The sequence below is a fragment of the Dendropsophus ebraccatus genome, chromosome 9, assembly GCF_027789765.1.
Source record: "Dendropsophus ebraccatus isolate aDenEbr1 chromosome 9, aDenEbr1.pat, whole genome shotgun sequence".
Classification (NCBI taxonomy): Eukaryota; Metazoa; Chordata; class Amphibia; order Anura; family Hylidae; genus Dendropsophus; species Dendropsophus ebraccatus.
In genome coordinates this window covers 73,174,360-73,202,291 of record NC_091462.1, presented here as the reverse complement: position 1 = coordinate 73,202,291, position 27,932 = coordinate 73,174,360, and the positions used below count along the sequence as shown (strand labels likewise).

Below are 27,932 nucleotides of genomic sequence, written 5' to 3'. Positions count from 1 at the left end.
TCTTTCAAAAATAACCTACCTACAGAGGACTCTGCAATCAGAGACACTGGCTGACAGCTGAGTGAGCAGGAGGCCGGGCAGCATTGATTTTTCATGAAGAAGAGGGAGGAGGAAGGAGTGGTGAGGCATGCTAGAGTGCGCCACAAACAACTCCTGTTTGACTCTTCATTACAGTAGGAGATCTGAGAAGATGTGTTCATAATTGTCAAAAAAACACCATGCTCACTAGGAGACTGCAAGCACCTTATGTAGGGCCCGGGTGCTGACAGATTCCCTTTAAGAAAAATTGTGTTTTTTGATTTCACCTCACAATGATTTTGTTTTTTGTTTCACTGCATATATTACGGAAAAATCAAATGTAATTTCAATGTAAAATTTGTCCAACAAAAAATTAGCCCTCATATGATTCTGTACATTGATGAAAGAGTTGTGGCTTTTAAAAGGTAACAAGGAGATAACAAGAGTGTCAAAATGAAAGTGCACTATTGCCTAAGCTGCTAGAGGTATGGCAGGCCTCACTGGAGACGGGCTCCTTACCTGACACAATGCGGGAGGCGTTAATTGTAGTTTTGCCAAAGCCTGGCAGAGACCCATCCTTGCCTGGCTCATATAGACCTATATCCTTATTGCCCGCAGATATTAAGATTTTGGCTAAGGCCATTGCCACTAGGCTGTCCCTATATATGTCTTCCCTTGTACACCACAATCAAACGGGATTTATTCCCGCATGGTCCATGGCGATGAATATTCATCGGTTATTTATTAATTTACAGTTGCCCTTGGAGGGATCGGGTACACGGGCGGTCTGCTCACTTGACGCTGTCAAGGCCTTTGACAGCGTCGAGTGGCCATTCCTTTGGGCGGTGTTGGAGAAGATGCGCTTTAGACCCCAGTTCATCGCATGGGTTAAGCTGTTATATTCTTCACCCTGCGCTAGATTAAAGATTAATGGGGGGGGGGCGCTTCCTCCGAATTCTCCTTACATAGGGGAAACAGGCAGTTGCCTGCTTTCCCTGCTCCTTTTCGCATTAGCAATAGAGCCACTTGCTGCCCTAATTAGAAACCATCCGGATGTTCACGGGTTTAAGAGAGGTCCACATGAGGGGAAAAAAAATCACATTATATGCGGATGATGTTTTACTGTACTTAAATGATACGGATAAATCTTTATCTACAGCTATTTCTCTTATAAGTGACTATGGTCGTTACTCTGGCTTATCCATTGGCTGAGACAAATCTGAGCCCATGCCAATTGATGAGAACTCGATTGTTGGACCCCTCTATTCCCTTGAAGGTTGTGGGGGAATTCAAGTACCTTGGAATAATAATGCATAAAAGATATTAGAGCATATGAACGGCTTAACCTTATCCCTATTCTCTCTAAATTCCAATGCAAGTTGGGTGTGTGGCGGAGATTGCCGCTGTCGGTGGTGGGACGTACAAACTTACTTAAAATGGTGTGGATGCCCCAACTGTTGTATGTTTTACACAACTCGCCCCTGTGGGTTCCCCTGAAATTTCTTTATAAGGTACACGGCCTATTCAGAGATTTGATATGGGGCTCCCAACACCCCCATATTAAATTGGAGACCCTGCAGAGGGCAAAATCAGCTGGAGGGTTAGCGGTTCCTAACGCTATGATATATTTCTTGGCCTATCAGCTCCAACATTTTAGGTGATGTGAGACTGACACAATCTCAGACCCCACAGCAATATTACTACAATTACATTTCAAATCCCCTTGGCTGTTTGAGGTCTTGGAGACAAAGAAATTCTCTACCGCCGCGGTGGGCCAGCCCACACTGCAATTATATCATAAGGTTTGGTGGGAAGTCCGAGACATGTATGGATTGTATGGACACACCTTGGTTGGGAGAGCTTTTCTTCCTGGAAGGTTTCTCCCAATGGAAATCTTGGGGCCTCAGGAGAGTGAGACAGTTATATAAAAATGGACAGCTGAAGACTTTTCAGCAATTAGGAAAGGAATACCCTATACCACGAACCAAGATATCTCACCCATACATATTGTGGGCACTTCTACCTCTACTTCAGGTCTTATATATACTCTATACCTTTACATCCATGAAAAATTCCTGGAAAGTCATCCACTCACCATAAAGGAGAAGTGGGAGGCTGATCTGGGCCCATTGGAAGATGATTTATGGAGGGAGGTTTTGAGTATGACCCTCCCAACAGCATCGTTTATCACAATTATATTTACTACACCATGTGTATAGGACCCCTGCTTTCCTGTTTAAAGTGGGGATCCGACCGGATGAATTGTGTCCTAGGTGTCAGGGGGATGAGGAGGGGTGCCTGCATATGTTTTGGCGATGGCCTTAATTGACTAGATACTGGCAAAATGTTGCCGCCACAATTCAGAAGGTATTTAATATTCAGTTGGAGCAATGCCCCTTAGTTTGTGTCTTAGGCTATGTCGAGGACATAGACCTAACAGCCCCTGAAAAACTGGCAGTGGCCCGAATACTCTATATGGCCAGGAAGTTGCTAGCGCAGTCCTGGCTAGACCAAGATCCTCCAGCTCTGTCTTCATTTATTGCAAAGGTGGACTGGCTGATAGCCAACAAGAAATATGCTTACGAAAAAAGGGAAGCCCTGAAGAAATTTGAAAAGATTTGGGCATGGTGGCTGGATACACCAGGTTTGGCAACCGCATCGCTTACTAGGGTCAGGACCCCTCCCTCGTCCTCACCTTCGGATAGAGTAGTACTGAGTAGGTGAATGTTTATGTTAGCTATTGGATGGTTAAGCATTGACTTAACCTGAATTTGCAGTTACAGAAGACACTACAACTATTTTCTTTCTCTTGTATTGACTTTTATTGTACTTTGCTTACATTCTTCAGGATGGACTTTCTGTTGGACTTTCTGATGGACTTACTGTACAGGACATTGCCAAATGGTTCTTCGTTCTTGTTGGTCTGTGTACGTTTCTCTCTCAGGGATGGACTCTGTGTCTGTTTTCCATCCCTATTGTTGTTGTCTGACAAAAGTTCTTAACAAACCTCAATAAAAAATTTTCTTAAGTAGAAAAGAAAAATGAAAAAGCACATTTTCCCACTATTAGCATCTCTGAGGAACAGGCTTTCACATGAGCCACTAGTACAGAGATTTGTTAAGTGGTTCCTGTTTACCCAGTGATAGTAATCTGGTTCATAAATATGAACTTTTGGTCTACTAGGCAAGCCCAATTTGAGCGTCAGATTTGAGAAATTTAGGGTCCATTTACACAGAAAGATTATCTGACATATTTTCTGCCAAAGATTTGAAGCCAAAGGAATGGATTTAAAAAAGAGGAGAAATCTCAGGCTTTCCTTTATGACCTGATCCCTGTTTATAGTCTGCTCCTGGCTTTGGCTTCAAATCTTTAGCAGATAATCTTTATGTGTGAATGGACCGTTATGCTTAAAGGTGTTCTTTCTTGTGTCTATAAATCTCCGCTAAGTATATTAGTGAGGTCCAGGCTTTCACAATCACGGACATTAATCTAATTTTTCTTCAAGACAGTTTGTGAAGCCCCCAAACTAGCTGGTATGTGCAAAATTCAGCTTTTTACTGATGTGCGCCGGGCATGGGATAACAACTCCTCCCCTATAGCTCTATACAGCTCTACTAGCAATGAGCGAGTTTACATTACAAAGCGGTTTGTTTGCTCGGCAGTCGGTTTATATGCCAGCTGCCTTAAACGCCATGTTGCTCCAATCTGGGTGCATGGAAAAGCTGGAACCAGTCTTGGGAATCTTCTCCCAGTTTCCCAGATCCAGCTTTTCCAGGCACCTGGGGTGGAGTGGCAGGGAACGGCTTGGAGATCAAAGCCTGCCGGCATATAAGCCAACTGCCATGTAAATTCACTTATCTCTAATCTCTACCAGTCAGACCACTATTTGTAGAGCAGAGTTATGATCGCTAACCTATACAATGAGCTGTCAACAATGGGAGGGGAAAAAGCAGCATATCAGTAAGAGGAGACAAATTTGCTAAATTTATTTCTCTATTATTTATCTATCATTTATTTTATTTCTATATCTTTTGACTCCTGCTGACTGCAGCCCCATCACTTCAGAAACAAACTCTGGAGTGACAGCCCACTCAGCCAATCACTGACTGAGACTGGCCAGTATTCGGCTGAGCGGGCTTTGACTCCTGAGCAGGGGCGGTCTTGGCATTTCTGGGGCCCCAAGCGAAGTCATGTCTGGCCCCCCCCCCCTCGACACGCGTTCCAAAACAATAGACCGCTGTGTGTTGCCCCCAGTAATATATACTCCTTGTGTGCTGCCCCCAATAGTATATACCCCTTGTGTCCCGCCCCCAGTAGTGTATACCCCTTGTTTGCTTCCCCCAGTAGTATATAGACCCCTGTGTGTTCCCCCAGTTATATATAGCCCCTGTGTGCTCCCCCAGAAGTATATAGACCTCCTGTGTGCTGCCCCAGTTTTATATAGACCCCCTGTGTGCTGCCCCCAGTTGTATATACCCCCTGTGTGCTCCCCCACTAGTATATAGGCCCCCTGTGTGCTCCCCCACTTGGATATAGACCTCCTGTGTGCTCCCCCACTTGGATATAAACCCCTGTGTGCTCCCCCAGTAGTATACAAACCCCCTGTGTGATTCCCCCAGTAGTATAAAGACCCCCTGTGTGCCCCACCAGTATTATATAGACCCCTTGTGTGCTGCCCCAGTAGTATACAGACCCCTGTGTGCTTCCCCAGTTATATATAGACCACCTGTGTGCCTCACAAGTAGTATATAGATCCCCTGTATGTTCCCCCAGTAGTATATAGACCCCCTGCGTGCCCCACCAGTAGTATATAGACCCCTGTGTGCTCCCCCAGTAGTATATAGCCCCCCTGTGTGCTCCCCCACTTGGATATAGACCTCCTGTGTGCTCTCCAAGTTGTATATAGACCCCATTCTGCTGCCCCAAGTAGTATATAGACCCCCTGTGTGATGCCCCCAGTAGTATATAGACCCCTCTGTAAAGCCCCAGTAGTCTATAGTCCCCTGTGTGTTCCCCCTGTTATACAGCCCCCCTGTGTGCTCCCCCCATTTATATAGACCCCCGATGTGCGCTCCCCCAGTTACACAGACCCCTGTGTGCTCCCCCTCCCATATAGTATATAACACAATAAAACAAACACTTATACTCACCTGGGTCCGGGCGTCTCCTCTTCTCTTGACTCTTGTGGCAGGAAGTGTTTTCCCTGCAGTCACAAGAGGCCGCACTCCCCTTTGTCCTGGCGCCGATGCTCCAGTGATGTCACTGGAGCGCCGGCACCACAAGGACAAAGCTGCCACTTGTGACCGCAGGGAAAACCCTTCCTGCAGCCACAAGAGTGACTGACAGGGAGGGAGCCAATGTCTCCCGCCCTGTCAGTGCTGCTGCATGTAACTATGAGCACTCATTACGAGTGCTCATAGTTACAGTTCAGATGGCAGCAGCGAGCGGGGCAGCGGCCCTGTCCAGCAGTCTTGAGCACAAGAGCGGGGCGTGGGGGCCCCCCTGGATGTTGGGGACCCAAGCGATCGCTTGGGGTGCTTGGTGCCAAAGACCGCCACTGCTCCTGAGACGAGCCCATCTTGGAAGTGGCAGCAGTCAGCGGGGTGCACTGAAGACGCCACAGCATGACACTGGTGGAGCGTGGAGAGGTAAACATAGATACTTTATTATTTTCTACATGGAAAAGTTTGCCAATGCCAAAAAAAACCTTTAAAAAGGTCCCTGTACACTTTATACTGATGTTGGCTGAAGAACCGTTTATGTGTATGAGGTCAGGAGAGACAGCCTTGGTTAGACTAAGTGTGCGCATATGCATCTATAGAGCACATAAATTGTGCTTACAAGGATGTGAACTTATCTGAGTTTGCAATCTACCACCATGGCCATGCAACAAATTACATGATTCTACTGAGAAGTATTTGTGTCTTCAAAAAAAATCAGCATCAGCAAACAAAGGTGTCTCTAGGCTGCAAGGTCACGTGTAAAGTTTATTGGCTCTGCGATACTTGTATGTTTTCATGCTCCCATGTAATTTTACCCTATTAACTAGATGTAATATCAAAACACTGATGAAAAAACAAGAAAGCTGCAATACATTCCTTTCCCAGCAGAGGGAAATAGAGAGGGCGCAACTAATATCTTTCTTGACAAATGGAAAACAAATTGCTGCAGTTCCTTTATATGTACAGGACATTGGAACACAAAAATGAACATGAGAAATAAGCACCACTGTGCACATGGTACATTTTTTTCAGTATGTGGTATGCCACCAATGCTTCCATGAATTTAATGGAACTACTAAAAACATTAAATATACTAAACTGCACATGCAAAAAAATGCATAAGCATTTCTGCTTTGAAGCACCTGTGCTCCTGTTTAATGGTGCGTTCACACCTACAGGATCTGCAGCTGATTTTCTGCAGCAGATTTCATTTAAATAACTGAACACAGCATCAAATCTGCAGCAGATCTGCTGCAGATCCTGTAGGTGTGAACGCACCCTAATGGTGTTTTCTGAGGGTTTAGAAAGCTGGAGATTAGATGTTTGATGTCCGCACTACACAGTGAACAGCAGTTGAGCTGCAGTAACCAGGTATAGCCAATATACAGTGAATAAACACAACTGGTTAGGGCCCAGTTCACTGCATAGTGCAAGCACTGAACAGCTAATCGTTGATCCCAATGATAAGGTACTGGATAGCTCAACAGTATGTTTTGCCCGGAAAACCCCTTTAAACTGTGTGAATATGGTCTTCTAATATATGGTCTCTGTCTCTGAGCAGAAAAGCTTTCCAATTGCTATTAAAATTAAAGTGGTAGTGCGGCGGTAAAGAATTATTGACATAATAACACACATTACAAAGTTATACAACTTTGTAATGTATGTTATGTCTGTGAATGGCCCCCTTCCCCGTGTCCCACCACCCCCATCCGTGTACCCGGAAGTGTGGTGCGCTATACATACCTGTCACGTGCCGACTGGTCTCCGATCTTCAGTCTGCGATGTCGTCTTCGGACAGCCCGGCCGAATCCCTCCGAGCGTCCTGAGTGCCGGCCGCCCTCTGCCGCGTCATCGGCACCACACTTCCGGGTACACGGGTGAGGGTGGTGGGACACGGGGAAGGGGGCCATTCACAGACATAACATACATTACAAAGTTGTATAACTTTGTAATGTGTGTTATTCTGTCAATAATTCTTTACCGCCGCACTACCCCTGTAATGTAAGGAATACAAGCTCTGGGTCTCTTCAGAGTAACACAGACAATTGACCACATAACGGCCCCTGGGGCAATAAATTTCCCGTCAATTATAAGAGAAAAGTGTCGTTTGCTCCCCTAACAAGCAACTTTATACATTTTATTAATCTCATAAGCACCAAGTTGTCCAACTTCTTGACATCTCTTAGAGACTTCCTGCTTCAATACTGGAAAAGTCCCTTTTTGTGAGGGAGATCTGTGCTGCTATCCGTAATGTAGTGTAAGACCTAGGAGTGATTTTTATTATGAAGCAGGAGGGAGAAAAGGCTAGAGTACTGCAGTAACATGAACATAAACTCTTCAGAATTGCAAATCCCCCACCTTTATAATTACATGCAGTTATTTTTTTTTTTTCTCAGAACTGAAAACTCTTTTATTATGTTCTTAAGTTGGTGTTGTGTATATATGTACATTAGCACAATTTTTGTATATATATATATATGTGTATGTATATCACCTTATTGTTTGTTTCATGTTTATTTTTATTTCCTGGGCACTTACTATAGGAGAGGGACCGCCACCATGGTTGGGGCCACCCTGTAAAGGAGATGGGCACCCCAAAAGGCAGCAAAAGAACCTTCTGGGATTTAGAGCAGTGCACTTTACCCTACCCCCCTCCTTCCTTTCTGTACCCCACTGCTATAAGGTCCAAGGATTGGTTCCCAATTGGGGTACCTGGGATGTGCACTCACACGGGTATGTGTAATTTGGTCACTTTTGTATTTTTTATGTCTTGTGGTTCACTATATTTTATAGACTTTTAATAAAGGTTACATTTTCATTTCTACCTTACTTTATGTGGTCTGAAGAGTTGGTGAATTTGTAAATATTTGACCACTAGGTCATCCTGCATCTTAAGTTATGGATCTTTTATTATCCATGAGTGACCTGATCTTAACTTTTTTATACATTATAGAAAATTCTTTAGAGTCACTGTCGTATTTTTGTTTTTTTTTGCAGAAATCAATAGTCCAGGCGATTTTAAGAAACTTTGTAATTGGGTTTATTAGCCAAATCTGCCATTATCTGCATGTAAAAAGCCTTTTCCCAGGTCCCCCCCTCCTTCCTCTTTTTCATCCACTCTGAAAAATCTGAAAGTTGTGACTTGTTGCAGGAGACGTACCCTGTCTGCTCTAGGGAGGGGGGAGGAGGAAGGAGGGAGTTAGCCGGCAGCAGAAAGCAGATAACAGAGGATTACAGGCACGGAGCTGGGTGACAGCTGTAATCCGAGCTCAGACAGGTCACTGGTGACTGTCACAGGAGATATCCCGTGAGGGATTTGTAGATTAACTCTTTGTTGTCCTGTTTTGGTCTTTTCTTTAGCTCTCTCCATAGGAGAACAATGAAGACAGGGGGGAGAGCTTCAAACTGCTTTTTCATGATAAAAATGCATTTTTCGGATAATAAACCCAATTACAAAGTTTCTTAAAATCGCCTGGACTATTGATTTCTGCAAAAAAAAAATTCACGACAGTGACACTTTAAACATTGGTTCTTTTTTTTTTCTTATTTTGCTAAATAAACAGATTTTTTTTTTACCTGCAGGCAGCTTCAGATACTATTTTCATGGTGTATGAGCCTGTAGTACCGCAGAGTAGTAAAAATGTGTGGGACTTTGATGTGGAGGTCGGGAGTCATTAGAGCAAAAGCAAATGCGGTGAAGCATGTACTTTACTGCTGTTACCACCTTTCTGTGCTGCGGTCTGTGTGTTCCTTAGAAGCTGCAGCAAGGAGCAGGATGGTTGTCTCCTACCACTGCGTCCTCTGCACAGTCCTGTCCCGCACATTTGTTTTCTAATGGGCAGCAGGCAAAAATCAAATTCGTGATTTTTTGCCAAAAATGAAATCCTGAGCCCCTCTAAGGGCAAATTAATAAAATTTGATTATTCGGCCAGCCCTAATATAATCCCTTTAATTTTTTGATCCATAGTAAAATTTGAACTACTTGCTCATGTCAATACAAAGATTTTAAAATGCTTTGTATGTAAAAGTCTGACGCTCGGTGGAATAGAGAGAATGATCAGCCGATGATCGTGTCATCGGCTGATCGTTCATTTAGGGCCAGACCTAAAATCATTGTTTCCCCACTGCGCCTCGCTACGGTGGAATAGCGGTGCACGGCGGGCGACAGACGATTTGAGAAGCACAATACATTACCTGCAGGGTTTCTCCTCCGCTCTGTCTTCCTCCCCGGGTCCCGCGCTCTCTAGCTTCAGAGTGGCCTGTCAGCTGACGGAGCACTCAGCCAATCACAGGCCGGGACCGCTACAGCCTGTGATTGGCTGAGTGGCCTGTCAGCTGACAGGCCATTCTGAAGCTAGAGCGCGCGGGACCCAGAGAGGAAGACAGAGTGGAGGAGAAGCCCTGACAGGTAATGTATGCTGCAAGGGCTACAAGGACATGGGTAACGATGTCCCTGCAGCCCTCGCTCAACGATCATCGGGCCGTGGAATAGGCCCAGTAAACGAACGGCGAACTAGCAGATCGGCGCTCGTTTACATAGTTGATCGGGCCCTGCTCGGCTGGTGGAATAGGACCCTAACAGAGAACAATCCTAAAGCACCTTTCTCTTGGACTCCTGTATTGTGCTGTCCCAGTTATTCCTCCTGGACATGGTCAATGGGGTGTGTCCACACACTGACACTGCACTAGTAATATTACACCAGGGTGACACGTGCAATCTCAGAATGTTGGGTTTTATGAAATAACCTCCTCATGCTTACCACTACTGCAGGCAGCACAAATATTTTGGGAAGTGTTGCATTGCAATCTTTCATACTGTCACCATAGAGCCCAAGCCTTAGACTGTGCATTGACACACAACTATTGTCAAGAGAAGTGTAGCTGGCAAAATTTAGATGAATTGCAAACCTATTCCAAAGTGTGTAGAAGGATAATACTTTTTATTGAGAAATTATATTGGCTTCCTAACTGCTGCCGACAATGTAAACTAAGAGGTGATTCTGTAATATGGAAGAATAGCCCCAGTGATTCAGCTGGTTTGATGGCAACTTCATTTACTAAAAAAATTACCAGTCAGTGCAGAAAACATGGCTAACAAAAACGCAAAAAAAAAAAAATTATTACCAGAGCAACTTTGATACAATGAAACTGTAACAAACAAGATAAAAAACAAATTTCATTTTACTCGCTGGAAATGGTAAGGGTTGTCATTTTAAAAGCCAAAAGTACAGGTTTATGAATAGAAGTATCCTATAAAGTAGGAAGATGAAGTAATTCCCACACTATAACAATGACAGAATGTAAGCCATTGCCCTTGGTAATATAGCACATTTTTTACATTTGATTAAGGGTGCTGTAAAAAAATAAAATAAAAATAGAAACCATACTCACCTGGCCCAGATCCACTACAGGTCACTTTTTGACAGCTCCCACTTCCAGCTGCTTCTTAGGTCTCTCTAGGAACTGCCCAATCACTGTCTAAAGCGAGTCATAGCTGTAGTGATTGGCCGAATGGGGATTTCCTGCATGTACAATAGTCATCAAAACCAGGAAGGAGGTGGTATCAGGAGCTGTTAGAACTGCAGCTGCAGGGAATCGGGGTATACAGTATATGCTTATTTTTACAGCACCCCAAATAAAATTTAGAAGTTATGTGGTGTCAGAATATTTTTTTTTATGTGTATGTTCCCTGGAGAAAGGGTTATCATCACATTTTGAACACTCAGATGACCATTATTTTTAAATTAGTTAAATGCAGGTGCTAAAAGCTTAAAAAAAATAAATTGCATTTGTTTATATGTTCTATGTTTAGATCACAGTAATTACATGGTTGCAGCTGCTCAGTTCTCCAAATACCATTTTGGTTGCTCCATCAAATCGGGGTTTTCGAAGGTGACTTCTGTATTAAATTGGGCTGCAAAATTTTTTGGCAACTTACTAATAATACGCTTAAAAGACACTTTGGGCAAAACTGATATCCTGTGCCATAAGACCTCATAGGGTAGGATTTAGAGAACATTAAAGAAATCTTCCCTTTAGTCACCATCATCTTTGTAGAGAGTATGTACTACTTAAAGGGAACCTGTCAGGCTCCCGACCCCCCGTTAGAGCCCCCTATACTCACCTAATCCCGCCGGGTCCCGCTTCTGGAGGTGGTCGGGTGACGGAGATCTCAGCCGCTGCAGCCCGGCGCGCGCGCTGAGAGATGAGTCCAACACCCATAGAGAATGACAGGAGAGTCCAGCGCGCGCGCTGGGCTGCTTCGGCTGAGATCTCCGTGACCCAACCACCTCCAGAAGCAGGACCCGGCGGGATTAGGTAAGTATAGGGGGCTCTAACGGGGGGTCGGGAGCCTGTCACCCCGGCACGGGGGGTGACAGGTTCCCTTTAAGAAGTTATGTTTTAGATTTGGTAGGTGTGTTTAGCTATTCAAAACCTATAGGAAGATGTAATCTTCCTTTTTAACTTACTTTGCAAAGCATCCATCAATCCATTACAAAGGCCCTTATCACAGATCCGCTGGCAAGTATATCACAGACTGAACACTTAGGCTGGGTTCACACTGCGTTTGTGCAATCCGTTTTTTTCATCCGTTTAAAAAAAAAAAAAAAAAAAAAAAAACGGATGAAAAACGGATTGCAAAAACGGATGCATTTGTGTGCATCCCTTTTGATCCGTTTTTCCATTGACTTCCATTATAAAAAAAAAAAAAAAAAAAAAGGATCAAAACGGATCCGTTTTTTTTTTTTGACGGGCGCAAAAACATTGCTGACAATTTTTTTTTGTCCTTTAAAAAAAAACAAACAGAGCCGTTAAACATATGCTAAAAATGCAATGTGAACTAAGCCTTATCTGTAAAAGGATTTTTTGAATCCTAATTCATACTGATGCAATGAGCGCCGGAACAGCCAGAGCAGTCCACTACTGAACTGACAAAGCTGCGTCTTCTCATTTGAAAACGTACTGAAACCAGTCTTTAATCCTGATTTGTTCAATTTCTTAATCATACAGTGTGTATTTTAATAAGAATTATAAAACACAATTGCATATCTGTAAACTAACCTTTAAAGTTGTTTTCATTTTAACAAACACCCCCAAAGAGAGAATGCCTATGTACTACCCCCTCCAGCCGTACACTAGGTAAAACACAGTAAAATCAGCTCTGCCCACAGCTTTCCTCTAAATTTCTATAGAAATTACTTTTGTTGGCTTATCAAGTACCTAAGTGATCTGCACTGCTTTCCTGTGCAGTCACTATTTCCCCCAGAACAGAGTTAAAGGGGTTGGCCACTTTATAGTAAAATAGGTCAGTAAAAAGTATTAGTAGGTGTACTCACTGTATATACTGACAGGGGCTCCCTGTGTACCTCATAGAGCTAAAATCAGACTCCCTTTCACCAGGCTGGGCTGCCCTGCTGTTTTGTTTCAGTCCACAAAATGGCTGACATGGAGGAGCATGTGACCAGGCCCTGTCCCCTGTGTTCTCCATAGACATATACAAGCTGTGTGGTGGACACTGGGGGGGGCGGGCCTGGTCACATGCTCCTCCATGTCAGCAATCTTATGGACCAAAACACCACAGAGCAGGGCAGCCCAGCCTGGTGAAGGGGAGTCTGATATTAGCTCTATGAGGTACACAGGGAGCTGCTGTCAGTATATACAGTGAGCACACTTACTAATACTGTACACTGAGCAATTTTACTATAAAGTGGCCAAGCCCTTTAATAAGCACCAAAGATGTCCAGCAGCATTTTACCTCTCACTGCAAATCAGAGAATTACTCGGCTAACAAGTATCCTAATTTCTACGACTTTAATCTTAAAAATTATATTATTTTTATTGTAGCCAAGTGGCCTCAATCGAGCCTGTTCACACTGATCCATGAAAAAGTCAAAGCTCTTCTCGTGCTAGCAGCTATAAGAAAGGTCCAGTATATATCAGGACTGCCCAGGGAAGTAATAGAAAAAAATGTCACAAAATAAAAATAGTCATTTAGGTTCATACAAAAATACATTTTGTAACCAATGTGGTAAAAAACTAATATGGTGTTCATCTGAGAAGCATGTACATATATAAATTTTAGAGAGATTCAAAAATGGGATTTGTCCACCACTGTGGGATTGTCCAGTAATCCCAGCCTTTTATTAACCCCAAACAGTTCAAAAAGGTGTGTCCCAGAAATAACTAAACCATAAGAGATTTCTGAAAAAGCCATGTGTATTTTAGATTCAGATTTAAAAAAGCATCAGTAATGCATGTCAGTGGCAGGATCCCTAAAATGAAGGTCCTTTCATTGCTGGCAGCTATATCTACAATGATGAAACACCCAGCAATGTAAAAACACTCATTTTAATCTACTTTAAAGGAAATATAATCAACAGTATGCTTATTTCCCATTAAAAGACTCTAGTCAAGAATTAAATTAAATATATTTTACTTTCTTATATTAAAAGGTAATCAAGAATCATGATTGTGTGCCTACATAAGGCACTGAGTGATCACATGTCCTCTGGCAACCTGACCAAGTTCTGCCCCTAGGAGAACTAGAATCAATGTTTACTTAGGCCATGTGCTGACAAAGACAACTCCGATTAGTGAACATTTTCCAGGCATCTACAGTAGGACAATAAACTAGCCAAGGGTACTCTTATATGTGGTGATTTCAGCTGCGGCTGCTGTGCGTGATCCTGTATTGCAGGCAACACTTGGACTTTAAAGAGGTTATCCAGCGCTACAAAAACATGCCCACTTTTCCCCCTCTCTTTTTTCCATATTGGGTGGAGTTTCAAACTCCGTTCCATTGAAGTTAATAGAGCTTAATTGCAAACCACACCTGAACTGGAGACAAGAGAGGGGGAAAAGTGGGCATGTTTTTGTAGCGCTGGATAACACTGTTAAACATTGGTGGGTCCAGATGCCCCCAGCTAGTGACTAAAGATTGAAATTCAAAGATAAAGGGGTTATGCAGCTCTATGAAAACATGACCACTTTCTTCCAGAGACAGCACCACTTTTGTCTCCAGTTTGGGTGGGGTTTTACAACTCAGTGCCATTGAAGTGAATGGAGCTTAACTGCAATGAACACCTGAACTGAAGACGACAGTGGTTTTGTCTCTGAAAGAAAGCTGGATAACTCCAGCTCAACACTCACCACCCCGATTCCAGCGGCGCTCCGGTGCCCGGCCGCCTTCTGGTGTCTGACGCGGGCCCGAGACGTGTCTCAGGGCCGCTCAGCCAGTCAGTGAAGGAGGCGGGATCCGTTTAAAGTCCGCTCAGATCCTGCCTCTGTCATTGAGTGGCTGAGTGGACCTGAGACGTATCGTCTCGGGCCCGCATCAGACACCAGGAAGCAGTCGGGAACCGGGGACCGGAGCGCCGCGATGCGGGACCCACCGCTGGAACTGGGGAGGTGAGTGGACGTCTTTTCCCTTAGCCACCTCCTCCTCGGTCCCAGCAAAAAAGTGCCTCCCCCCCGCCCACTGGAGTACCCCTTTAACTGCAGGCGGTATCTGGTCTTGGCCCTGTTCAAAAGAAGGCCAGGAGCCACCGCCTGCCATTAAGGACCACAGATGGCAGCTGTGGATGATACCACAACACGTAAGAGCACCTTTAATGCGCATGAAAGATGATGGGCGGACGACAACTTGGAGTGTGCTCTGTTATCCTGCATTTAATGACAAGGTTTTATTAAAAGGTGGTTAAACCGCAGATTCCATGCGCAATGCCAATTAAAAAGACTATAGGTAAAATACTTCACTTCAGTGTGCTTCAAAGTGCAGGATATTTAGCCATTATGGATAGGTATTTGTAAGGTGTTTGATCACACAGAATGTGGAAAAATACACTGAGCAGCCATTATATTAAAGACACTGGACCATTATTGTTTTGATGGGCTAAAACAGCGGACTAGTTCCCAGTGCCACTAAGGGAAAAAGAAAGGCAAGAATCCAGTGGGCAAAAAAGTGCAAAATGTGAATCATTGAGAGGTGGAAGAACATTGACTGGTCGGATGAATCCAGATTTCTGCAGATGGGAGAAATAAATCAATGGACCATTCTTGTCAGCTGTCAAAAGTTTAAGCAGATGGAGGAGGGGTAATGGTGTGGGGAAGGTTTTCTTGGCACACCCAGGGCATATTTATGAATTGTAGCTGACTGGGTTCAATCCTTTGTAGCTTCTGTTTACCCTAAAGTAGCACCATACCACAAGGGTCATATCATCATAGATTGATTCCAACAACATGACAGTGATGTGTTGCTATCCTGGCCTCCAGTCCCCAGATCCTAACCCTACAGAGCATCTCTGGGAAGAGGTAGAACAGGCTGTTCAGAGCATGTCCATTTCATTTGCAGCAAGCAAGAGTAGCTATCCTGTGTGCACAAGGATCAATATTACTGCAGAAGGATTTCAACATAGCACAGTATAATTTCTGCCATAAGCCATTCTGTAGGCCAAATGAAATCAAATATGCAACTAGATAAATGATGGCAATGCATTGGCTATTCAGTATATAAATATATCTAGCATGATATAAGATAAAGAGTCACGGTTACATAAGGACAAATGGGTAAAAAGGGCTGAATCTGTTTACCATCAGGAAATGGGTCCTTAAATCTGGATTATCATATAAATGTATTAGTAATTAAGAATTCATTGGCACATACTATGTCCATAAAAGTGCTATAGTGATAGAGAACCTAAGAAAACATTAGTCCCGGGGCTGCATTAAAATACAGCTGTCATAGCAAAAATACTTCCCGTAGCCATCCTACAAAGACTAGTTTTAGCTTCCCGCAAATGAAAAGTGGGCAGCCGAAGGAAGAACAATCTGCAACACATAATTGTATCTTAAACTATAGGTATAAGGAGGTTAAAAAAAAATAGTGCCTTAGAAACGATGGAAGGGAAAACTCAGTTATGATGCTCAGAAGTGGAAGGGCAGGCAGTGTTACACAAATGAAATTAAGTGACCTTAACAGAAATGACCAAATTCACTTTTTAACATCTTACAATCTGGTTTAAGAATTTTGCATACAACAGTCAGGTTAGACCATGTAATTCTGCACAAAATTGCCTGCAATCTTGTACACCACACTCCAGGGCCATGCATACCCTTGTACACCACTGTTATCCCAGGACTAACTTTACCCTATACACTACACTCACAATCACATGATCCCACAAGCAGCGTCCTGATGAACTCTGGATCCTGCACACTAATCTATTACTGTGTTAAGAGGACTCTTACAAAAGCTGCACCATTTTGTACATAGCTTATTGGAAATCATGCAGCACTCTGCTACAGATCATCTTTAGGTTGTGGATGGTGATGCATTGTCTACATATCCTTCTGGGGAAAGGCACTTGATTACTGAGAATTCACCTCCAGTGCACCAAGACCTGCAAGATATCACAAAAGATAAAATTCAGTTCTGTTGTGAGCCGTTACATTATAAACTATATCAATAGCCTTATGGGAGTTATAAAGGTAAAGGGTGACAGATCTAGAACATAGCCTTTTGTATGACATTTATAGATAGAATAGTTTTAAGGTCCTATTTACATGCAGAACACTATGACTGGCTGCTGTATTTCCTTCTGGCTTAAAGGAATTTTCTGGGCATTATATAAAGATACCTTCCTGCCTGTAAAGGCCCTTTAAAAATCTACTGCATATTTTTTCACGTCATTAGACACATAGCGGCCCTCTACTTATAATACTGCACTTACAAAGAGTTGTCTCACCAAGTCAACTTCCTTTTAAATAGAGGCCAGCCTTCTCTAAGGGCCCTATTCCACCGGACGATTATCGTTTGCATAATCGTTAACGATTTCAAACGACCGCTATTGCGAAAGACCTGAAAAAGTTCACTCATTTCCATGGAACGATAATCCTTACTTACGATCGTAATTGCAACCGTTTTTCTTCCCTATTTATTCGCTACTGCGTTCGCATCTATTGCGAATGACCGAACGATGTCTTATTCAATGCAAACGATTTGCGAACGTTTTGCGAGCGAGCAATGATAAAAATAGGTCCAGGTCTTATAAAGCGATCAACGATTTTCCGTTCGGTCGTTAATCAGTAACTGCATTTCAACCGAACGATTATCGTTTAGATTCGAACGCTTTAACGATAATCTGAACGATAATCTTCCGGTGGAATAGGGCCCTAAACCTCAATGACAATCTAGCTATATAATTTCCTTCAGCAAGGGTGCTGCAAAGAAAATGTAGAACCAAGTAATACATGACAATTCTGGTTCTGCCAGAACACCTAGCTCCTCATTATGGCACACAACAGGGAACCCTCACCGTGATGTCTACATGTCCTAATGGAGCACATGGGCTGCGGTTTGCTTTATGGGATGACACACTCAAAAAGGTCATTAAAAAAAAGTTTTCACATGCTGTGGCTTCAAGTCATACAAGTCATAAATTTTGATCATTTACGAGTCAGGGTGCAGAGACCCCTGTCGATTGCTAGAACAGAAGGGAGAAAGGCACCACTATGCACTCCCGCAGAGATGGGTTCTATAGAAAGTCCAGTGTATAGAAAGACACACCTATCTGAGCTTGTCTCCTCATTCATTCTAGCAAATAATGGAGGTCACTTATCCCAACTAGCCTAAATTTTGGACACGTCACTATGACACATGAAAAGCTTTTATATTTTTTATGACAGCATCTTACTGTGTGACATCTATTTTGCAAAATAAGAATTTCCAGATTTATTGCTGAATTCTAGTGTATTGAAGTACTAATTAGAATTACCTGAACATTCATCTTTACAAAGATTCTATCTTGTCTCATTCTCCTGTCCCTTCTACTTGTGCTGACATGGATGGGATCACTTCAGTTTGTTGTATGCAGCCTTCATCCAGACGTGCTCTTTTTGTCTCTGGTTCTTTTTGGGCCTCTCGATCCACAGCACTGGACAGTGACACAGGTAAAGAGGTGCTTGCCTGAGCAGCAAGAAGCTGCAGTGGGTTGGTAAGAGCTTCAGAAAGCAAGATTAACAGGGTTATTACTTAGTACACCGTGCTTACAAATGTAACAAAAGAAAACAAACACCCCAAGACAGTGTCCAGATATGAATGTCCCAATCTACTTAAAGGGGTACTCCAGGCAGAAACAAAAAATACAATGCAGATAGGGGGTGGGAGACATAATAAAGAATGTATACTTAGCGGTATCCATGCCCCTGTAGTGCCACATCCCAGCTCCTGGACCGGGCTACCTCCTGTTCTCTCCTCTGAAACGTCACAACACAGTTGATGGATTCCCCGCTCAGCCAGTCAGTGACTAGAGCGGGACATCGCTGCAGTTATTGAGTGGCTGAGCAGGCAATCAGCCAGACGTGTACTTTCCCCGGGCCGTGACGTTGCAAGAAGCAAGGTGAAAATGATATCTGGCGGGGGTCCAGGAGTCTGTTACTCAGCTTTGCGGGGGCATGAGGACTGTTAAGTATACATTAAACCTCTGCTCGCACTGTATTTTTTATATGTGCCTGGAGTTTCCCTTTAACCAGCATCCTAACTAATAAAGTCAAATGGTATACAATGAAGAGATGTAGTGTAAATGGTTATATCAATGCAGAAATTTTAATCTGATATTTTACAGTCTATAGTATTCGGATACTTGGAAAGCCAAGCTGTGATGCATGTGGTGTACGTACCATACATATTTCCAGGAAGGCTGGCAGTTGTCACAACCTCTTTTGTCACCACTGGAGAGTGTTGAGCTATACTGACTGGAGCAGCTGGCTGTAGAAGGGTAACTTTCTGCCCCTGAACAGTCTGGGGCAATGCACTAGCAACAGTCTGAATGACTCTGCTAGCAGTTGGAAGAGTAGGAATTGTAGCAAATGTGATAGTGTTCACCTCCTCTTTGATGCCTGCAGAATAATAAGGAACATTTTTATCATATATAAGACAATAGAGCAGAATAAAATACTATTAAATAATTTAATCAAAGAAACTAAATGCAATAAATTGCTCGGCAGTGCAAAGAGGATGTCAGTTGTCAACACATGATCTACTATAAGTAAATCAAGGCTTCCCTGTCATCTCTGACCACTCTTCAAGCAGCTGTTCTTGCTGTACATGCACTAATGTACCTACTTCTGTATGTCCACAGGGACGCATAACCTCTCCACTGCTGCTACTGTTACCAGCATTTTTGATCAGTGCAAAACCAGGGCATCAGTGATCTCTTCTCCCTTCACATGTCATAAGTCATCAAGTACTGCATAAGTCATTAACAAAGCATAAAGTAAACCTGTTCAATGCACGTTTACCAGAAATGGCCATGGGAAAGCAGTAAAAGCTGTACTGTGACAGGCTAGACAACTAAGGAAGGAGGTGCCTGTGTGTGTACTACTGACCAACCACTCAGTCCTGGACCTGCCCACAGAAAATGACTGAATAAGAAATAGCTGTGCACCATGCAGAAGCTCATTAATAGGTTTTGAGGTGAACTGCACCTAGGTGTTTAGTTAGGGCTGTATTACAAGGCCCAATGATCAGGGTAAGCGAGCACTAATCTGCTAGATCAGCATTCGCTTACAGAGCCTATAAGAGGGCTCGATGATCGTGCAGCCCTTGCTTTAAAGGGTACAATAGAAAATAATAAAGACGCTTACTTGTTTGCACTTCCCTGGTATCCTCATACCTTATTTCTGGGATCCCCCCCTCACTACAGCTGATCACTGGTCGCTGCGCTGTCTCGTCTCAGCCAGCGATCAGCTGAGTGGCCTCTCACTGTAGAGACAAGTTCGAAAGTGTCAGAGGTGGCTGCGGAGGATCACAGAAAAGAGCAAGGAGGACGCCTTTGGCGAGGTGAGGTGCAGGTGAAGAAGACTGATATACTGACATTTTTAGCGGTACTATACATAGTACATTCAGTCGCAGAAATACTGCTTAATTGGACATACCACGTATGTCATTTTGCAGGAAGGGGATAAATTAAATAATTGCAATGTGACTGCCAGTAACCTTTTCCCTGTGTCCTCAGGGCAGATCACTTGGGTCAAAGACAAAGCAGATATTTTTCTGAACTGAGAATGGCAAGGTCTGGTAGGACATTTCAGACCTCTCTGTTTCTGCTGCACTATTGTATTGTACATCCTAAAGGCTAATGTCAGGGGCAGATTATAATGAGGGCAATCTGGGCAACCGCCCGGGGCCCTAGGCTCCAGGGGGCCCAGCTAGATTGCCCCCATTATAATAACACTGCCGGCCGCCGCATCCCCTCTGTGCACTGAGGGGCCACGGCCGGATCCATTTGCGGCCGCACTGCCCCTTTAAAGTACGCTCCAGCAGACGTGCTGCGCGTTCCATAGGGGGGGTAGGGGGAACTCCCCGCATGCCCTGAGAGCCTGTGTATAACTACTAGTCCCAGCATGCCCTGACAGCCTGTGTATAACTACTAGTCCCAGCATGCCCTGAGAGCCTGTGTATAACTATTAGTCCCAGCATGCCCTGAGAGCCTGTGTATAACTACTAGTCTGCTACACAGGTGGGCATATACTATAAGAGAAAGCCTATTATATGGGGCACAGAGGGAGCACGGTTACTATGAAGCAGGTGGGGACATTGTATAGAGATGAGGATGATGCTGGAGTGAGGAATCTAAAATGTCTGTCTGACAGATCCTGTGGGGACGAGTCATGGCAGGGGAAGTCTTCATGATGGCCGGAGCCAGATGGAGAGGAAAAGGAACAGAGAACAACTTTGATTTAGCAGAACGTCACTCATGGAGAGAAGCCGCCTTCTGTAAGTCACTGGCTATAACGGCACTATAATCACTTATACAGTAGAGATGGATCTACTTCTATATGGATAGATAGATAGGAGATAGATAGATGATGGATGGATGGATAGATATATAATTCACTGCAGAGGACATTGCTCTGCCATTTTTCGTTAATTGGGGCGTGGCTAGCAGGGGGCCCACAATTTCTGAACTGCCCGGGGCCTATGGTACCCTCTTAATCCGCCCCTGCTAATGGTATATAGAAAATGTGTGTAACCCACACACAGCATCTTGACAAACGAGAGGGGTATTCTAACCTCTGGCAGATGAGACACTGTCCATAACTGTTCCACGTATTTCTTCTCTGGTACAAGGTGGTGGCCTCTGGTTGGCAATTATGTATCCATTTGCTGAATTGGTAGGTGTGGTGAGTACCTGCACCATGGTGACAGTAGGAGCTTGCTGCACCACATGGATTGCATGACTTGTTGGCTGTGAGGTCACGATGGAAGCGGGCATATATGCCAAAGGTTTTGCAACAAAATTAGTTTGGGGTAAAGGTTTTGCCATAATAACTGGCTGAGCACTCACTGGAGAACCTGTCACAAAACAAAAATCAATGCTGGTATGTGAAAAGTGAACTAATACATTAGTGAAATAAATAACAGTTCATAAAGGAAGTAAATTAACTAACTAAATAAATAAAAACATAGATAAATAAATAAAGCTGCTCTACAAAGTAATCCATGATAGCTAATTAGAAGGCTTGGAGGACTTTATAAGGTTTGGAGCTTCACTGGTATTTATATAAAATCTTGACATATCAGTCATGTAAAGTGCTTGGCGGCACAAATGACTCCCAAGGCTCCATAGACTTATAATGTGGCCAATCACCTATAGCTATATTTAGAGAATGCTCCTGGTACATAATTGTAGAGACTGAACAATTAAAACATGAGATTTCTCAGGCTTGATAAAGACCCTGCGGGGGGGGGGGGGGGGGGGGGGGGTTAAAACATTGTTCACATGTATTTGGCTCTCTGGATAAACTTCACAAAAGATTTACACTAATGGATGCTGTTTGAATTCCTTTATGCTATGTTTTCTGTCCTTTGGTTAAGATGAATGCCTGCCCGCATGCATAGGAGACATTTTGGTGCTTTTACATGCCTGCATGACATGTCAAAAGTTTTCTATACGTTAGCAAAAGAGAATCTGTCTCTGCTCTTGCCATCAGTGATTCTTCTCCTGCATTGCCCGGCACACAGTGCATACGTTAGCACTTTACTGTATACTTCGTCATAAACAACAGACCACTGAAAACAGCCAGGGCAGCATAATAGGCCCAACAAGTTCCTCTTAAGGGGGTTGCCTGGGGATAAAAAAAAAAGGTATTGCCCTCTACCCTCTGTATGGCTGCCAGTTGTGATCATCAAATGCAGTCAAAACCATGACCACATGCAGTGTCCAATAGTTGCAGGACGTAGCTGCAATATTGGCAACATTGTGCATATACTAGTCATAGCATCAAGCTTCGTCCTGTGATGATCACAACTGGCATCTTCTCCCTCTGGTCTCAGAAAATACACTCCCAAGACATGCAGAGGAAAAACAGAAAAAGTAAAAACCTTTCCTGCATCCTGGACAACCTCTTTCACAAAATTTCTTAAAGTAAAGCGGACTTTATAATGTCTGATTATTACTAACCAGGTGCACTTTGGGAGTATCTATATTCAGGAACAGATGCCATCTTAAAACCAAAGTCATGTGGAACAGGGGATCCTTCTCGAGACATGCTCTCAGGAGTCTGTAAGCCACAGGAATCTGGGTATGTTGGGGAAGCCGGTGCACTCCTAGAACAAAGAAAATAAGTATTATTCTATAATGAGCACTGTCAGGAAAAAAAAAAACAAATATGTTAAGAGAATGGTCAGACCCAAATGATCACCGCGCTTATTCCAGGCTCCCCTCACATGACTGAGACGGCATCATAATGTAGGTCTATGGGGCCGTTTCAATCACACAGAGGAACCATGCATGTCTCTCTATAACACGTCAAAAGTTTTAAGCTTAGAAAAGCAAAATTATTATATGAAAAGAAAAACAAACATGGAGAGGAAAAAAAAAAAAATCAGCAAATACCTGGAAGAAAGTGGGCCAAAAGGTGTACGAAAAGATGAGACTCCTCGCTGTCTGCGTTTTCTAAATGCCTGCTCAACTAGCTTAGCTTCAGAAGTAGGATCAATTCTCCAAAATGAGCCTTTTCCAGGCTCCTCCTGAGAACGTGGTACTTTTATAAAATAACGGTTCAGTGAGAGATTGTGACGTATAGAGTTCTAGATTAAAAAAAAAAAAGTCATAACAAATATTATAAAAATAATTAAACAGACAAGTCATTTAAATGTTAGCCTTGATAGCCTATTATGTCTAGGGTGAATGATTTACAGATAAAATTGATGTGTGCATTTACTTTCCATGGTGTGAAATGAATTTATAAGTTTTCTAGTCTTCTTAAAATATTCAGTTTGTAACCAGAATTTGGGGATTTCCAGTTCAGGGGAGTTCATGAATATAAGTGCATGTAGACACAGGTCTAAGTAGTATATATGATCTGTGCACATTGAAATATTATTGATGTTTGATTTCTAGGAAGTGTAGAGCAAATAACTAATTGGTTCATGCCTACAGCCACCAAAAAAAAAAAAAAAATCATGAATTTTAAAGGAAAATTAAACTTTGCTGCAAAATTGCATGAAGACAGCCTGTGTGTATTTTGTCAATGCACCAGATGGCTATTTTCAGAAAATGTACAATCAATAAAGGAGATTTTGTATGATTTGTTTTTTTTACTTTGCAAGTTAATTAAAAGTTGAAAAACCATCCTGAATGCAAATTTCAATTTTGATCATTATTAGCAGCCATCCATAAAACAAGACGGACCCCTTCCCGTACTATGTTCCTGAAGTGGGAACATAACATGTTTGACTATTGACAGTATTTCTGGCAATTATGTAATGTCTGGGCATATAATAAAGGATGATGGACATGTGTCCCACACATTCCCAAGTGATATATTCATAAAGCAGCAGTTTATAATGGACTTCTGTTTGGTTACCGTAGGGGGTCTAGGGTCCATCCATCACAATGCTATGTATCGCAACAGATTTTTTCACACAAATGTGCCACATGGACTCTTAACTAGTTATTATGGCATTTTTGTTATATTTGCTCTTCCAGAAACAGACGTACCTGCCAGCCTTTATCAGCAGACCTGTAGTAAGGGTAATGCTTAGTAATATGGGCATAGATTCCACTCAATGTGAGTTGTCGATCCTTTGCACAGGAGATAGCTTGAACAATGAGCTGTGCATATGAATATGGGGGTTTGGATTCATCCTGAAGAAAATAATTACAGATGACAGAACATTACTGAGGTCTATTGCATATATCATACACACAACTTTAGGAATAAAGTAATCCTGATAATAGCCAACAGGCACTGCTGTGCTAGAGCATCACAATTCCTGGTTACAAATGTTACTTTGTAGAGAAACAGTTTCACAACCTCATCCCATGCTGCAATGTATCAGTCTGGAGTCCAGGAGTGTGGCCTAGACTGGTTAAAATTGTATTTCCTTCTGCAGAGCATAAGAGGCTTTATTGCCTATAAATGTAAAGAAACATGTTCTAATTTAAAGGGGTTGTCCGGCGATAAAAAATTATTCACAGAATAACACACATTACAAAGTTATACAACTTTGTAATGTATGTTATGTCTGTGAATGGCCCCCTTCCCCGTGTTTCCCCCCACCCACGCTAGACCCGGAAGTGTGGTGCATTATACTCACCGCATCTCGTGTCGTCCACGGTCTCCGATCGTCAGCAGTGACGTCTTCTTCGGGAGGCCAGCGGATCTTCCCGAGTGCCGGCCGCCCTATGCAGCGTCATCCGAAGCTCAGCCGCGATTGGCTGAGCATAACTGAGCTCAGCCAATCGCAGCTGAGCGGCTAATGACGCGGCCATGTCATCAGCTGCTCAGCCGCGATTGGCTGAGCATAGTTATGCTTCGGATGACGCTGCAGAGGGCGGCCGGCACTCGGGAAGATCCGCTGGCCTCCCGAAGAAGACGTCACTGCTGAGGATCGGAGACCGTGGTCGGCACGTGACAGGTAATGTATAGCACACCACACTTCCGGGTACACGGGTGGGGGTGGTGGGACACGGGGAAGGGGGCCATTCACAGACATAACATACATTACAAAGTTGTATAACTTTGTAATGTGTGTTATTCTGTGAATAATTTTTTATCGCCGGACAACCCCTTTAAGGCCCATTCACATTAAGTAAAACCTCACTGCCTCAATGAAGTATGTTGCACGCCTCCGCTTTCCACACATAACATAAAGACACTAAGAGCAATTAAATAATTTTAAAGTCTCAGCTTAGTGGTGAGAATGAAAACTGCAAGATATGAACGGGCCCTTACACATCAATAAGATTCACTAGACAGTGAATGAAGTTTGTGTCCATTCACTGTGTATCTGTGGTGACCTGAAACTGCAGCTCAGCACCTATTCACTTGAACAGGATTGGAGCAGCAGTTACCACCACTACACAAGAAACGGAAACAAACTTTGTTCACCATGTAGTGCAGGCGCCAGGCAGCTGATTGGTACGGGTGCCAGTCCATTTTGCTTGGAAAAACTCTTAAAACTGAAAAAGCTCTTCAACATAGCAGAACCAGTGGTCCCTGTTAAAGTGGATGTCTCAGGAAATACCCGGTTTATATGCCCTAAGATGATAAGCCTTCATGTAATCCTCAAATCATGACCTTTTGGTGGGCCTTGAGGACTGACTTATAGTACCACGAAAAATGTTAATTCATCAGGCTTATTCATTTGCACCTCACCAACAACAAAGGTATCCCCCTGGATCTTTTCTGCGATCCCCCACTCACTGCAGTCCCTGCAGTGAGAGGCCACTCAGATAATCACTGACTGTGATGAGACAGAGCAGCAGCCAGGGATCAGCTGCAATAAGCAGGGAATCCCAGAAACAAGCCAGGAGGACGCAGAGAGAGCGTGGACATGGATGCCTAACATGTTTATTGTTTTATATGTCCCAGCAGCAATATATTTAAAAAATGCAGAACACCGGCGAACTCCTTTAACCAGACAGTTCCCTTTATAGTTGTTCTGCTCCTATGATCGAGCAAAGCTATAGAAATAAGATACAAAAGGTTTAAGTATTGTATGAGGAGGACTTATAGCATAGTCCACTTCTGTGAGCCATGGCAGAGTCCTGCTTATAACAGCTCTCACTATTGCTTTCTCTGCCCTTCCATTACATGACTGATCACTTAACACAACCGTATTTATAAGAAATAACATCCAACCAAGAAATGTGTAAACCCTTTTTATCAATCACTGATAACATTGGTCTGGATAGCACGTGTTTAGCAGTACATTCTCTCTGCTATGGTGATTTATTTAGTAAATAAAACAAAAAAGATAGAAGCCTATCTGAAATGTTTACAAAATGAAGCCAACAATTTCCAGAACAAAGTCCGAGTATAGAATTGTGGTGCTGGCTGTATGCAATGCTGCAGCTCTAAATATTACTCCGACCCCTGCTTCTTGTGTTGCAGCCTTCTCAGATTTCTGTATACTTCAGGACTGTCCATCAGCACATGTGAGCACTTCCATAACATTGGGCAAGACTACAGTAATACAGAAGCGAGTTAAAGTAAAAAAAAATCTGAAATGTGGCCAAATGACTAAAGTGCCACTTTATCAAACATTTCCAATTCTGAATAAATCACCATTAAGGGTGTGTTCACACCTACAGGATCTGCAGCAGATTTGATGCTGTGTTCAGTTATTTAAATGAAATCTGCTGCAGAAAATCAGCTGCAGATCCTGTAGGTGTGAACGCACCATAAAGTGTAACTGTCATTTGCAAAACCTTAGACATGTCATAGAGACATATCGAAAGTATTGATTAGTCCGGGTCTGAGTGTTCAGAGCCATACTGATTGGGAGATAGAGATGGAAGAAGACCGTGCAAAAAAATTTATGGGGCGCAGCCTAAGCATCTGCAGGAGCCATTACAATAAAGAGCTAGGCTATACTATATCTAAAATGTATTCTAGCTCAGGAACTAGTGTAGCTTTTAACACACTAAGTGGGACTAGTGATGCACGATGCACCGAAATATCGATACTAACATCGTTATTCGGGGCGAAAAAACGGTTTGGTACCAGGATTTCCTGGTATCGATACTTTATGTTAAGATGTGCAATAGCGCAGCTTAACATAGAGTATAGTGCAGAGAACACGGCCGGCGGCTATCTGAGCGCCAGCTGTGTTCTCTGTGTGCTCCCCACCCCCAGCATGGCTCACCAACTCCTTCTCCACGCTGCCTGGTCCCGGTGTCATCTCTCTCCCCCGCGCGGCTCACCAGCTTCTGCTCCATCTCCATGCTGCCCAGTCAAGCAGGCCAGTGAGCCAGCGTGACACGGCCAGGGGTTAGCCCCACACTACCCACTGGCCGAACCCTGTTCTGCAACCTGCGGAGGCCAACCGGGTACGGCATGCCGCTGTCACTACGGAGCGGTATTCATACTGGGCTGTGCTCAATTGTGACTCCCAGCCCCCGCACACAGGCCGCAGCCTCCTCACTACGGGAAAAACGCCTAAGCCATCGGCTGCTGCATACGGAGCGGCTCGGAAGCTGCTGAGTGCTGACACTTCACAGCGGCATCTACACAGTTACACCGGCTATTTAACTGTGTAGATGCCGCTGTGTCAGCAGCATCCGAGCCGCTCCGTACGCAGCAGCCGATTGCTTTGGAGATTGTCCCGTAGTGAGAAGGCTGCGGCCTGTGTGCAGGGGCCGGGAGTCACAGCGGAACAGGGAGGGGGGAGTGACGCCGGGA

The 27,932-nt window shown here is 43.6% G+C and overlaps 2 protein-coding genes across 2 annotated transcripts in view; both read right to left on the bottom strand.

Annotated features, from left to right (window-relative positions):
* Positions 1–12,651, bottom strand: part of CARD11 (caspase recruitment domain family member 11) — a 103,861-nt gene extending 91,210 nt beyond the window's left edge. Inside the window, exon 1 of the mRNA XM_069983634.1 lies at positions 12,578–12,651. The gene's annotated coding sequence lies outside the window, so the exon portion shown is untranslated. The remainder of the gene's footprint in view (positions 1–12,577) is intronic.
* Positions 12,652–13,357: 706 nt separating this feature from the next.
* Positions 13,358–27,932, bottom strand: part of FOXK1 (forkhead box K1) — a 28,640-nt gene continuing 14,065 nt past the window's right edge. The window contains exons 4-10 of the mRNA XM_069983632.1: positions 24,245–24,391; positions 23,138–23,331; positions 22,703–22,848; positions 21,313–21,594; positions 18,918–19,136; positions 18,014–18,239; positions 13,358–16,639 (exon numbers count right to left, since the gene is read on the bottom strand). Of these exons, the coding sequence (XP_069839733.1) occupies positions 18,049–18,239; positions 18,918–19,136; positions 21,313–21,594; positions 22,703–22,848; positions 23,138–23,331; positions 24,245–24,391 (1,179 nt within the window). The 3' untranslated portion in view covers positions 13,358–16,639; positions 18,014–18,048. The remainder of the gene's footprint in view (positions 16,640–18,013; positions 18,240–18,917; positions 19,137–21,312; positions 21,595–22,702; positions 22,849–23,137; positions 23,332–24,244; positions 24,392–27,932) is intronic.